The sequence below is a fragment of a genome, unplaced genomic scaffold, assembly GCF_019419815.1.
Source record: "Pyrus x bretschneideri cultivar Hongxiangsu unplaced genomic scaffold, Pyrus_bretschneideri_v1 Contig35, whole genome shotgun sequence".
In the NCBI taxonomy this organism is placed as follows: Eukaryota; Viridiplantae; Streptophyta; class Magnoliopsida; order Rosales; family Rosaceae; genus Pyrus; species Pyrus x bretschneideri.
In genome coordinates this window covers 4,936,416-4,951,745 of record NW_025999668.1, presented here as the reverse complement: position 1 = coordinate 4,951,745, position 15,330 = coordinate 4,936,416, and the positions used below count along the sequence as shown (strand labels likewise).

Below are 15,330 nucleotides of genomic sequence, written 5' to 3'. Positions count from 1 at the left end.
CGTCAAAATCTGTTTTAAGTCTTTAATTTACTTGTTTTTCTCTTAAATTCGTCCAAAACCAACTCCCCTTTACTTATTTGTTTCAAATCTGTCCAAAAGTGTGTTTTTGAGTCTTTTGAGTCAAAACTAATTGTATTTTTGTCCAAATTGAGTCCTAGAGTCCAAATTGAGTCTTTTTTATTGTTTTGAGTCGTTGAAGTTTGTTTTGAGTCATACAAGTTTAGTTAAGAGTCTTTTGAGTTTGTTTAAGTGTTTTAAAGCATATTTTTACATCTTTGAGTCGATTTTCATTAGATTAGCAATCCCTCCTAATCCCCGGCCTAGAACGATCCCTACTTATATCTATACTACAGTTGTCAAAAAAAGGGTTTAATTTGAGTGCTATTATTTATCACATCATGCAGATTTGATAAGAAACATGTGTGAGAATAACTAATAAGGCAAACATCACCTTATCAGAAAACGTCTTTCACCAATTCAATGGTGGCATGTAGGCTTATCGAAAGAGATGTCCAGCGCAATGCAATGAGCTAAGTACAACGTAGATGAACCCTACTCAAACATAGACCTTTGATTCCATAACCCCTTCAAAAAGTCTCAACTTTGCATCTTGCATACAGATGATTGTGGGTAGTTCGACTGGTGACCAAAATACTATTAAAATAATGCTCGAACCTCATGCCAAGACATGGACGAGTTTTTCAACATATTTCATCTCAAATTCCGATTTCAATTGCGAGTTAGCTTTCTCATGCTTGAGTCTTTATAAGATTTATATCAATGACGTATGTGAAGTCCGGAATGACTTGTTTAGATAACATGCAAGGGGCAAAGATTTATTCACACTAGCATTTGCCTACATATTTTGTGTGTATAAACACATATTAGAGGTATTTTAACATCACATGTAGGTGAGGCTTAAAAAAAACAAACAGCAAAATTTGATCGTATGAAATTACATTTCTGTCTCGTATTTCTTATTCATATTTTATTTTAATTAGAGAGTTAAACTGATAATTTCATAGAATTTTGGTTGATAATGAATGTTTTAAACTGATAATTTCATAGGATTTTGGTTGATAATGAATGTTTTATTAATTAGTAGAGATATCCGCTTGAAAATTAATTTAAAAAGACAGGATGTCCCAAATGGACCAAAGGCCTCATTGGCTTGTTGCGTTTGCACCCTCATTGTTCAAATGGTCGCGAGTAAGAAGCTTCCTCTGTTCATTCCCTCCGTTAGGGTTCATCATTCATGGAGCTTTCATTCTAAGGCAACCCAAATTGTACCCTAGTTCTCTATCCTTGCCTTTCTACCCTCTTAATTTTCGCAATCTCTCACCTGGATTGCTCTTCAATTTCAATTTCATTTTTTGATGTTTAATCTCTATCATGGTTGCAGCAGCTCAATTTTGAAGTTGGGGGTTCCGTTTGATCTTCCTTTAGAATGCATAATTCTAATCAGGACTCGCAAGATCAGAGGTAAGGATCATCTGGGTACCTCTCATTTCTTTGTTTTCGCTTCGTTTTGATGTGGATCTCAATGTTTGAACTCTTTTGTCTCACGGGGGTGTTGTGCGTTCGCCGTCACTCTGGCGGTTTCTTTTCGCATTTTTCTTACCTTTTCAATGTCAATGAAGCCGAAGAAAAGCTAAGAATTGGAAATTTCAAATGCAAAGATCAACTGGTGTTTTGTGGTTTTGAGGTTTTTAATTGTGTATGACTATGAATTTTAGTATTCGTTAGCTGAGTCTTCCTGTTTGTACACTTGTGATGAGAAAATGTAGGAGAGTATGAAATTTTTAGCTTGTAATTCCAGAGTCGAGGAGTTTAATTAGCACAGCTTACTATTGATGCTTGGTATGATGGATGTCATGTTTTATATTTCCATGATCATATCAATGTTAACCATATTGTTTGACGCTGATGCGTCTTTTATTTCTTTATTCTTCTTAGAGATGAAATAAATGATCCCATTTAATGATGAACTACTTGCAGCATTCACTTTTCAGTTTTCCTTTTTTGAGATTAATGGTGTTTGGTTCTTATAGATTGTTTGAAAGAGTGATTTTTTTGTTTTATTTGAGTCATAATAGTGCTTCAACCCCTAATTATTGCCATGTAAACCAGGAGTATGGAGGATTCCAGTGCAATGACGATTGAGTTTCTTCGGGCACGGTTGCTGTCTGAGAGGTCCGTTTCAAGAAGTGCAAGACAGAGAGTTAATGAGCTGGAAAAAACGGTATATTTCAGGATATGGGAAACTGTGGATCTTTTAATATCAGGTCTATTGTTCAAAGAACTCTCACTCTCACTTTCACTAGTTTTACAATATTTGTTTTGTTTACAATTTAGGTAGAAGAACTGGAGGAGCAACTTAAGATTGTTTCTCTTCAAAGAAAAATGGCCGAGAAAGCCACAGCAGATGTTCTTGCCATTTTGGAGAACCAAGGGGCAAGTGACATTTCCGAAGAATTTGATTCCAGCTCTGATCAAGAAACACACCAGGGATCCAAAGTGGGTAATAACTTGACAAATGAAGAAGAAAGCTTCGAAATTTTGACGGCGAGAAGAAACGATCAGGAGGAACTTTCGGGTTCTGATGCTGATTCTTCTCGAATACCTGGTAGAAGCTTGTCTTGGAAAGGGCGCATTGAATCTCCACATTCTCAGGAAAAGTATAAGGATCTATCCACGAGAAGACGTGGCAATTTTACATCCGTGGGTTCAAGTTCTCCAAGACACCACCTTGGAAAATCCTGCCGCCAGATAAAACACAAAGAAACAAGGTTTGTTTGTTTGGCGTACTACTTTTCTTGTTTTCTGTGCATATATAGTATATACATTCATAGGCCTGCTTATTTGATATATGTATGTATGGGTTAAGGTGCTGCGCTATTTGATTTAGTATGTATATTCTCTTAATAAATTTTCCTAAGCCAACTGAAAGTGATTCAATGAAGACAAAAGTATTTCATCCGTTAAGGTGCATTACAAATACTAGCCTAATCTAACTGTAGAGATGTCTTCAACCTAAGACCTAAGACTTTTGGTATCAAATACTAACCGCAGCAGCCCAGTTATCTAATATCTAAGTGTTGTTGTTGTTATGATTGTTATGGTTAATATCATTGTTGTTATCATTATTATGTTTGCTTTAAAACTTTGTAGTATTAGTGTAAAGCAAGTTAATAACTTCAGACTTATATGCATATTCAATAAAGAAAGCTATCATGGAAAAATCAGTAAGAACATGTATACTTTATAGTCTTTGTTTCTCTGAATTCAGGAGTGTTGTTATATCCATTCTTCCTCCCAGAATTTTCTAGCTGACGAAGATAATTGTAGACTGAAACTGATTTTTCATATCTATTGCGTTAAATGCTACATGCACTGGTACACAATCTGGGCTGAATTTACCGTATAATGTTCATAATATGTCTATTATGTTATCCTCCCAACAATATAAAACAATTTAAATCCAGAGACAAAATGAAAAAGCAAAAAGAGCAGAGTTTTCTGAAAAGTCCTTGGTTTATGTACCGTGGGGTTCTGTATAACACAGTAGTTTTAAATAGATTCATTTTATTGTATTTTTTCAGATCAGACAAGTTTGATTCTCAAGAAAATGGTGTTTCTGCTTCTTCAGAAGGGCTTCCAAATGGCCTATACGGTGGGCCTGAGAAATTGAGAGAAAGTTCTGAATTCCCAGAAGGGAAAATTTTATCAAATGGTGTGCTGTCAGGGACCATTGAAAAACAAAGAAATAGGGACCTGGATTTCAGTGGGCATGGAAGAGACAAAGATATGGAAAAAGCACTAGAACATCAGGCGCAACTTATTTGTCAAAATGAAGAGATGGAGAAGGCTCAAAGAGAATGGGAAGAGAAGTTTAGAGAAAATAATACCAGTACACCGGTATGTTTTATATGAAGCTATTCTTATCATGGACCATTTAAATGTTTTTGCATCGCCTTCAAAGAATATCACTATTTCGCTGCATAATGTCTTAATGCTTGGAATAAATGCCCTTTGGATTTACATACTCCATAATAGTGCTACAAACCGTAATTGTTACCATGATTGTATAATTTTCCTTTTCCATCTTTTTAGTTATGCTTGACCGATTTTAAGTTCTGCAATATAATTCATCAAGTGTTGTTAGAGTATTTCCAAAACATCTTAATTTTCAATCAGTTAGTTTCTTAAATTATGTGTTGATAGCGTATATAGCCTAGTTTTGGAGTATTTTTGTTAGTTAATTTCTGAAAAGTATGTTGTTGTAGTCCATAGGCCATGGCTTACTTTGATTAGTGAAAACCCACGTAAAAGTTCAAACATTCAGTTCCAAAGAACTTATTGAAGCTGATAACTGAACTTATTCAACCGTCACCACGGTCAAAATTACCATGGGTCATCCCTTTATCATAAAACTAGTCACTAGACTTACTACTAACATATTCACTACCTTTGCAAATACAACCAATGGCACAGTCGTCACTTCACAGTTGCTAATTGCATCCATCACTTTTCAGCAGTGCCATTGCCAACATTCACCACCAATTATGTTGCCATTAGTTGAACTCCCAGTCACAATCTCATATCTTGAATGTTCCTTTCGGCTTCTGGGCTTTGTGTATTCTGCTGTAATTGAGATTTCATATGTTTGGTAAACTTGGTTTGGTTCTGTGTCCTTTCCCAAAAACGAAGAAGAAAATTATAGTTACTCATATGAAAGATAACCCTTTCTTTTCTCTTCCTCAATTTTCCAAGAGATTTGTAGGAGCTACAGTTGTATGCATTCTTGAACAATTACTTTCGTTCTCCGTAATCAGTCTCACAACCCACAGTTTCTTTAAATTAGTTTTCATCTGATTTACTAGAGAAATTAACTCTTGGCAACATCAAATTAGAATTTTCAAACCCGATTTATCAACATATTTGACAACTTCACATCAATTTTCTGTAAATAATTCATCAGGTCTTAGGACTTTAGGTTTATTGCCTCATCTTCAACAATGTCATCAAGATCTCTTGTATGACGTTATATTTGAAATTGTATTGATTCCTGTCCATGTCATCAAGATCTCTGTCCATGTCTTCAAGATCTCTTGTATGACGTTATATTTGAAATTGTATTGATTCCTGTTCTTCAAAAGAATTTCCTTTACTCTCACCAAACTCATTTGTCAAAAGTTTTCGAGTCCCAACCAAATATCATAACAAAACTCTCAATTGCTTTTAAGAAACAATCAAATACCAGAGGAAGGTATAACTTGAGCAAGGAAAAAAGAAAATCTTAAATTGTACTGGGACTCATGCAACGCTAGGTCAAGCAATGGAACAAAAGTCAACTTTATAATAGTAGTTAAACATGATTGTCGTGTGAAAGTATTATTTGTGTTAGCTTTTACAGTAATAGTCTACCATAACTTCACCTGCTAGTTTCATGTTAGCTTGGTGTTGTCTTATTATTCGGGCTTATAGGAGCCACCTTTTCCAGAAGATGTTAATTCTTCTTTCATGGCTTTCAAACGCTTGCTCTACCCATTATATTGGGGATTATTAATGATGATGCAGCATTAGCCTGATTTCTTCCATGTATTTTTCATATGAGTGAGAACTTTACTCTTCCTGTGAGTCTTTAAGATAAAAAAAACGTAAACATGAATATTTTACTGAACTAGCTTCAAAACAAAATTAATCAGTTTTGAATGAACACATGGCGTGGGTGTTTTTCTCCTTGTGATATTGTGTTTGGTACAAGTAACATTTGTTTCTAAGCAGTCATTCACTTCGCTGGTTGCATTTGTTAATAATGATGGTATGTGTTTTTTTTTACATAAAAGGTCTTCTTGTTGTTTTCTATTGTTTGGAATTTTTATCCACTAATCCTGGTGGGTTTTTGGTCATATAGGATTCATGCGACCCTGGGAACCATTCCGATATCACCGAGGAAAGAGACGAGATAAAGGCACAAATGCCATCTCCTGCCAGGGTGACTGCTGCCCAAGCTCAAGAGTCAAAGTCAGCACAAGGAGATGTCTGCCTACCTAAGGAAACAGTCAAAATTCAGTCAAACGGTTTTCTATTAGCTTCACATATTGATATGGGAGGGTTGCAGGATAATCCGAGTAGAAGCTCTGTTGCTTCCTCACAAGTTCAAGAATTTGCATTCCCCACGGCAAATGGAAAGCAAAATCAAGAGAGCTCAGAAAATTATGCTCGGCAGAGTTCACGTGGCTCCCACACTGACCAACTTCTGCATCAGTCGGCCCACAAACATACATCAGATGCCACGTCTTCTGATGCTGGCTATGGTTTCCATAAAGGAAATGCTTCAGGGAGCAGAAACGACCTATATGCATTGGTGCCTCATGACTCGCAGGATAAGTTGGGTGGCGTACTGGATGCACTTAAACAAGCAAGGTTATCACTACAACAGACAATGACTAGATTGCCGCTAGTAGATGGTACATCTGCACACAAGTCCATTGAACCATCCATTCCTGCTACGAAAACTGTAGACAGAGTAGAGATTCCTGTTGGGTGTGCCGGGCTTTTCAGACTACCAACTGATTTTGCAGTTGAAGAAGCTGTGGCTCACAATAGCTACTTTGGTTCTTCTGGCTTACCGTCTGCAAGGCATTTTCCTGAAAATAGGGTTTCAGTTACTCCTGATGCGTTTGTCACAAGCCCTTATGTTGAGACTAGACCAACCTTCTCTACTAATGCTGCTGATCGATTCTCCACCAGTCAATATATTGAGCCCAGACCAACTTTTTCTACTAGTGCTGCTGATCGATTCGTTACCAGTCAATACATTGAACTCAGGCCAACATTTTCTACTGCTGGTGCTGATCGATCCGCCATCAATCCTTATGTTGAGACTAGACCAAATTTTCCAACTACCGCGGCAGTTATATTTCCCAGTAGCCCTAACGTCGATACCAGATCAAATTTTTCAGCAGATAATCGATTTATAACTGGGCGTTATGCAGATTCTGGGTCAAGAGTTTCTCCGCCGCTGCCACATATTGATCCTTACTTTGATATGGGCATCCCCTCGTCGAGGCTTTCCAATCCTCCCTATTCCAACTATCCCTCTGTTCCAGACCCGACGCCATGGATGACATCTGATGAAGCATTAACGAGAGCCCTACCAAGAAGGCCAGTTGGGGCACCAACAGATCGGTATTCATATTACGATCATACTCGACCTAATATGTACAGATAGTAGCATGTAGCATGGCATTGCTAGTTAGTCACAGTGAAGCTTAGTGGTGAGTAGTGGTTTTGTAAATGTTTTTGAAATCATGGCCCTATTGAGCCCTTTACTGAAGGACACGGATTGTACTCGAATGCCGACACGGTTTGTGCTTTTGTGCTTCCATCTTGTCCTGGTTTCTGTTTCCTTTAAAGGCTGTTTAATAATCATTTTGTTACAGTTTTTACTTTTCACTTTTTTTCTTAAAAAAATTGAGTTCTTATTTGATGCTTTTTAGTTTTCAAACAAAAAGTTGACGAGGGTCTGACTTGCCCATTCAAATTTAGGGAAAACTGAACGTTTATTTTCATTTCCGTTACCAAATTATAGTTGAGAAGGAAAACCGGAAAGTCGTGAGTCCTTAAGGTGCGTCTCCTTTAATTTTGAGGGTGTTTCGATTGCCAAACCTCAATTCATGTTAAAATTAAACTTGAGAATTTTCATTTGTAAATGAATATAAATATCACCATATTGGAGTAGTAGTAATGATACCTCTCACGTGATTCAAAATTCATGAGAGTAACCCAACTCCTTAAAAACCATAGCAAAGTTCCAACTTTTCAACATAGAACAACACTCACATTCACGCATATTGGTACACCCCTCACACATGATACCTAGCACATGCTCGCTGTGTAAAAAAAAAAAGGAATTAAGCGATTGTGAATAAACTAAAGATTGACCCAAACTACATGGAATACAATAATGATTTGGCCAGTGGAAGAAACTCTGCATATTATTCCACACTTATTAGAGCAATTTGCATCCCAAACACTTTCCATGGACTCATCAACTGCACTGTACTATATGCGACAAAAAATTCAAAGAAAAGCAGATTTTAAATTCCATTATTTGCCTTATTACAAGGGACTTTATTGGTCAAAGATAACTGTACTAGTTGCTCCACTATGCCTTGAACCAATCTTTGACACCACCATCGCCGCCACCATCATATTCCGGCCTTTAATGCTATCAACTTATCCATCATGGCCACCAACACTTCCGCCGTTTCACCATCCCACTACCGACACCACAACTAGGGTCTCATCATGACCATCACCACCTACACCTTTGCTACCATCACTCCCACCACTGTTTAAATTTTATGTCTTCTCTAAAAAATCAGGTCTATAAAAAATCATCCAAATCCAAAACAATTTGCCAATTGGGAATATAGGGAGTAATCGAACTTATTTATAAGCCCATACAAGGTCCCTCATCTCATCAATGTGTGATTCATTCTCAATGCGCCCCCTCATGTGTAGCGATCGAATTTTCAAGCCTAACACGTGGACACCATAAACAGAGTGACATGGACCCCATGTGGCCGTTACGCTATGATACCATGAAGAAAGTTGAGGTTGCATCATAAAATCAAGGGTAAATTACACTTTACTACCTCAGGTTTGGGGTCAATTTCAATTCCTTATAACACCTTTAAAACATTTCACTTTCATATCTCAAGTACTATTTTATTTCAATATAATACCCCCGTTACATTTTCTATCCATTGATCTGTTAAGTGCTGACATGACTGCCATATTTATGCCACGTGGCTGCCAAATGTGCGCCACGTGGTAAAAAAAAATTTTTAAAACTTTTTTTTTTTTAAAAAAAACCTTAATCTTCTAAAAAAAGGTTAGAAAATCCAGATCCCATCACCCCTCCCCCCACCACACCCAGAACCTTGAACAAAAAGAAAAAACCTGGATCCCCCCAAACCCTCCCCCCCAACCCAACCTGCAACTCAGAAGAAGAAGAGAAGAGGAAAAAAAACCCAACCCCCGAAGACAAGTCTTCGAGCTTGGTCGAAATTTCAGTGATTTCTTCCTCATTTTTAGAAAGCGATGACGTTGGCTTCCTACTGCCTTGAGAGATTTACAGCTGGGGTTGGAGAGAAAAAGTGGGGAAAAAGAAAAGGACTTGAGTTGAGAGCAGATTTGATAGTTTGAGGGGGTAGGAGAGCTCGGGAATTGACAAACCCTAAAATTTTAAATGAAAGACAACATTATATCATCAATTGCAAAATTGGAGATAAGAAAATAATTAGAATCAATCAATTGAAATAAAATTGCATGAAAAATAGAAGGATGAAGATGGAATAGAGAAAGAAGAATAAGAAAAATTGCAAGAAGAATGGAAGGAGAAGGGTGGAAGAGAGGAAAGAAGAAGAAGAACAACAACAACCTAGGATTCAGACGAGAGAGCTAGCGATGTGAGAGAGTGGCTAGAGAGCGCTGCGAGAGAGGGACAAAGAGAGCGAAACAGAAGCTTGTTTTCCTCACCCACCCAACCTACAACCCAGAAGAAGAAGACGAGGAGAGGAAAAAAAAACCCATTACTTCGCCGCCGGGGCTGGGATCTGGGTTCCGCGCTGGGGGGGGGTGGGTGGGGGTGTGTGGTGGGGTTTGGTGGGGGAATATAGGATATGGATTTCACGAATCTGGGTTCGCGGGGGTGGGGGGCAGGGGGGGTAGGGTGATGGGATTTCAATTTTCTAACTTTTTTTTAATTTTTTAATTTAGAAGATTAAGGTTTTTAAAAAATAAAAATAAAAAATTATTTTTTTTGCCACGTGGCAAACATTTGGCAGCCACGTGGCATAAATGTGGCAGCCATGTCATCACTTAACGGATCAATGGATAGAAAATGTAACGGATATATTATATTGAAATAAAATAGTACTTGAGGTATGAAAGTGAAATGTTTTAAAGATATTGTAAGGAATTAAAATCGATCTCAAACCTGAGATGGTAAAGTGTAATTTACCGTAAAATCAATTGGCAATATAGGGAGTAGCCCAACTTACTTATAAGCCCATGCAAGGTCCATCATCTCATCAATGTAAGATTCATTCTCACTAGTTGGAATAAATTTAGTGTTTCTTTGTAAAACCATATTCGTCAATTTTCTTCACTACAAATGAATTTCTCAATGATAATGTCTAAGTTTTTGTAAAAATGACTTATGAATTATTATTAAAATATAAATGGTTTGTGTTGAAAAGTCTCATGGGCAATGAATGCCCACAGTTTCATTAGTAGAATTCTTCAGCATGGGCAGAAGTTTTCAATGCCCATGCAAAGTGAAAGTGGAAAATGAATTGTATTGTCAGAGGACGCGTTATAAGTTTCAACATGCAGTTAATGCATCAGTTTGGAGTTGCTCTATAAATAGAGCACTCCATATGTTTTCATGTTACAGAAAATATAAGAAGAAAGAAAACGAGAGAAAAATATCAGTAACATCATCTATTCCTCTGCTTTTTATTTGTTATCTGCCTGTGCTATAGTTTTAGTGTGACATTTTACATCTACCTTGCACCTACCATTAAAAAGGTTATTCCTCTAACTTTGACCTTTTTATAACACGTTATCAGCACGAGTCTCTAAATATAATTATTCTCTCATCTCTCTTCGCCGAACGGACGAAAGAAAGAAAAAAAAAAGTTTCATTTAAGGTTTTTACTGTTCATCTTCTTCATCTGCCTCAACTGCGCAGTATACCCTCGCGACGAACTGTTTGCTCCATGCCTACTCTTAGTTCTCCAACTAACGGTTACATATATCTTTGATTACTTGTTTGGTGTAGAGATTGATTACTAACCCAGTATTTATTTATGTTAATTTCACTGCAATCCAAGATGGTGCGGTACAATCGCCCATCTTAAATTGCAAATTTATTCTTACTACGATCCAAGACGGTGCGGTATCTTCGCCTATCTTGGACTGCAGATTTAATTTTATTGCAAATTTTAGGTGGAGCGGTATAATCGCCCACCTTACCCTGCATATTTAAATTTACCTGCTATTTAATTTCATTGCAATTTTAGGTGGTGTGGTATAATCGCCCACACTACTCTGCATATTTAATTTTCCTGTTACTTGAGTGGTGCGGAATAATCGCCCATTCTATATTACATTATTTCAATGAGAATGGTGCGGTACAATCGCCATTCTCATTCACCATGAAAATCTCGAGCCAGAAGTTTCGAGTGCTTATCATTTTGGCCTGAAGATCAAAATGAAAAATTTGTAAGAACCAGAAGTTCTAACATCATATTCCTCCAGGAATACATATTATTGCAAGTTCTTACACATCTCATTTTCTTTCAGAAAAGAAAATGGCGAACTTGGCGAAGCTTGAATTTGCTGCCCTGGATATTACCTGGAAGAATTACCTGACCTGGGTACTGGATACCAAGATCCATCTGGAAGCAGGGAATCTTGGAGATATCATCAGGGAATAGAGTAACTCATCCTTTCAAGATCGGGCAAAGGCCATGATTTTCATTCGCCGCCATCTTGATGAGGCACTAAAGAGCGAGTACTTAACGGTTGAAGATCCGTTAGCTCTCTGGAATGCTTTGAGAAACAAATACAATCACCAGATAACGGTGATTCTTCCAAGGGCCCACTATGAGTGGACTCATCTGAAGATCCAAGACTTCAAGTCAGTGGCAGAATACAATTCTGCATTGTTCAGAATTACTTCTCAGATGAAGCTCTGTGGGGATATTATTACTGAGGAGCATATGCTGGAAAAGACTCTCAGCACATTTCATGCCTCCAACGTGCTCCTGCAGCAGCAGTATAGAGCGCGAGGCTATACTGAGTACAACCATTTGATATCTATGCTCTTAGTAGCTGAACAGAATAATGAGCTCCTGATGAAAAACCATCATTCCCGACCTACTGGATCTGCACTATTCCCAGAAATGAATGCTGCTTCCCTTGAAGTGAACGCCACATCCTCTGGTGGTGATAATCATAAACGAGGACGTGGCCACAAGCGAGGTCGATGGAATAGAAAAGGTAAGAACCATGAAGTTCAATTTCATAACCAGGTTTCCAGGCATAATTTAGGCCCGAGCTTCAAAAATGCGAATCGCCACAAAGGCAAAGCTCATATGAACAATACTCCTAGAAACTCTGAAGGAGCCTGCCATAGGTGTGGTGGCAATGAGCATTGGGCGCGTACTTGTCGTACCCCAAAACATCTAGTGGATCTGTATCAAGCCTCCCTAAAGGAGAAGGGTGTCGAGACTAACTTTCTCGACCATGCTAGACCAATGGATATACCTGATCCAGTGTTTGACTTATCAGGGCAGTTGAACACAACTCATCTAGATGTTCCAGACTTTATTGTGGAAAGGGGAAATGAAGTATACCGGTCCGATTGAATCATTAATGTACTTTTATTATGCTGAACTTGCAGTATTTCAGATTAAATAAAAGTGGCATGTAAATTTTCTTGTTATACCTTGCTTTTAATTCTTATTCTCTTACTCAGAGAGCATGGATAAAAACTGTGATTATTCTCAGAACATGAGAAATGACGGAGATATTTGTCTTGCAGACAGTGAAACCACACATACAATACTTCGTGATCGAAAATATTTCTCAAGCTTAATACCTACAATAGTAAGGGTAACAACAATATCAGGACCTTCAGATGTAATTCAAGGTTCAGGGTAAGCCCAGATTATGTTACCAAATGGAACAATATTGTCATACAGAATGCATTGTATGCTACTCGATCTACTCGAAATTTGTTGAGTTTCAAAGACATACGTTTAAATGGATACCACATTGAAACAAAAAGTGCAGAAAATGTGGAGTATCTACGCATTACCTCCAATGATACCCAGAAGCGTATATTGGAGAAGTTGCGTGGTATGTCGAGTGAATTATATTATACATACATAAGGACAATTGAATCACATACTGTCATGAACCAGAAGTTCATTGATTCAAAGGTTTACATGCTTTGGCATGACCGTCTGGGTCATCCAGGATCTACCATGATGTGTAGGATCATTACCAACTCTAATGAACATCCATTAGTGAGCAGACACATTGCTGCCTCAAATGATAACTCTTGCAAAGCTTGTTCTCAAAGGAAGTTGTTAATTAGACCATCTCAACTAAAGGTTGATGCTGAATCTCCATCATTTCTGCAAAGAATTCAAGGGGACATTTGTGGGCCTATTCAACCATCATGTGGACCATTTCGATATTTTATGGTTTTGGTTGATGCATTTACCCGATGGTCACATGTTTGTCTCTTGTCTACTCGGAATGTAACCTTTGCGAGACTTCTTGCTCAGATAATTAAGTTACGAGCACAGTTCCCAGATTATCCCATTAAGTCAATCCGACTTGATAATGCTGGTGAATTTACGTCTCAAACCTTTGATGATTATTGCATGACATTGGGCATTGATGTTGAACACCCTGTTCCTCATGTCCATACTCAAAATGGTTTAGTAAAAGCATTGATCAAGCGGTTTCAGTTAATAGCTCGCACTCTACTTATGAAAACCAAATTACCAGTCTCTGCATGGGGACATGCCATCTTACATGCTGCATCATTGGTTCGATTGAGACCTATAGCCAACCATCAATACTCTTCAGTACAACTCGTGTTTGGACATCAGCCAAACATTTCCCATTTACGAGTTTTTGGTTGTGCTGTTTATGTGCCTATTGCACCGCTGCAACGCACTAAAATGGGACCTCAGCGTAGACTGGGAATTTACTTGGGTTTTGATTCACCATCTATCATTTTACAGCTCGTTTTGCTGATTGTCACTTTGATGAGACAATTTTCCCGTCGTTAGGGGGAGAAAAGACCGTTCCAGAAGAACGGAAAGAGCTGACATGGGTTGTTCCCACCTTGTCTCATTTTGATCCTCGCAGCATTCAATGTGAAAATGAAGTGAGAAGGATCGTTCATCTTCAAAGCATTGCCAATCAAATGCCAGATGCATTTAATGATGCTATGAAAGTGACCAAATCACATATACCAGCTGCAAATGCACCTGCAAGAATTGTTGTCCTTGTTGGACAAAATAAAGTGGCAGCGAATGATTCATCTTGTGCACGCCTAAAGCGTGGTAGACCCCAAGGTTCAAAAGATTCAGCCTCTCGAAAGAGAAAGTCGAGGGCACAACTGAATCCAATTGAAGTCATTCAAGAAGAGAAAATGAATGATACATCCACAATTCATGATTCTGGACTTCCATAAAAAGAAAATGTGCTTGATGAGACATATGTCCCTGAAGAGACAGAAGTACATGAAAGCAAAGAAATCTCTATAAACTATGCATGTACAAATGAATTGTGGGATCAGAATGAAATAATCATCGATGATATGTTTGCATTCGCAGTAGCCACTGAAATCATCTTAAGTGATGATATTGAGCCCCGCTCTGTTGATGAATACAAACAGAGACAGGATTGGCCTAAGTGGAAAGATGCAATCCAGGCAGAATTAAATTCCTTGGAAAAGCGGAATGTTTTTGGACCAGTAGTCCAAACCCCGCCTAGTGTAAACCCCGTGAGTTACAAATGGGTATTCACAAGGAAACGCAATGAGAAAAACGAGATCACAAGATACAAAGCATGACTGCGATCTCGTTGCACAAGGTTTTTCTCAAAGATCTGGAATTGATTATGAGGAGACATACTCTCCTGTAATGGACACAATTACGTTCCGTTACTTAATAAGTTTAGTGGTTTCAGAAAGACTTGACATGCGACTTATGAATGTCATCACTGCGTATCTATATGGAGAATTAGATACTGACATCTATATGAAAGTCCCAGAAGGACTTAAGTTGCCTGAAACAAGTAATAAACCACGAGGTATGCTCTCGATCAAATTAAGGCGATCATTGTATGGTCTGAAACAATCTGGACGAATGTGGTATAATCGTCTCAGTGAGTATTTGATCAAAGAAGGGTATATCAACAATGTTATTTGCCCTTGTGTGTTCATTAAGAAATCCAATTTTGGATTCGCTATAGTGGCAGTATATGTTGATGATATGAATCTAGTTGGAACTCCTGAATAGCTCAATAAAACTGCTGAATATCTGAAAAGCGAATTTGAAATGAAAGACCTTAGAAAAACAAAATACTGTCTCGGCCTGCAGATCGAGCATTGTGCTAGTGGAATTTTGGTCCACCAGAAGTACCATATCTGAGTGCAGTAGGTGCTTTGTTGTATTTAGCACAATGTACTAGACCAGATATAGTTTTTTCAGTTAACTTGTTAGC

General features: G+C 38.0%; 1 protein-coding gene across 1 annotated transcript; it reads left to right on the top strand.

The window, feature by feature from the left end:
* The first annotated feature begins 1,188 nt into the window (after positions 1-1,188).
* LOC103929515 lies at positions 1,189-7,237 on the top strand. The gene is made up of 6 exons (XM_048591733.1): positions 1,189-1,294; positions 1,406-1,482; positions 2,131-2,242; positions 2,356-2,789; positions 3,603-3,918; positions 5,918-7,237. The coding sequence occupies exons 2-6, from the start codon at positions 1,448-1,450 to the stop codon at positions 7,235-7,237; spliced, it is 2,217 nt and encodes a 738-aa protein (XP_048447690.1). The 5' UTR covers positions 1,189-1,294; positions 1,406-1,447.
* Positions 7,238-15,330: the final 8,093 nt, after the last annotated feature.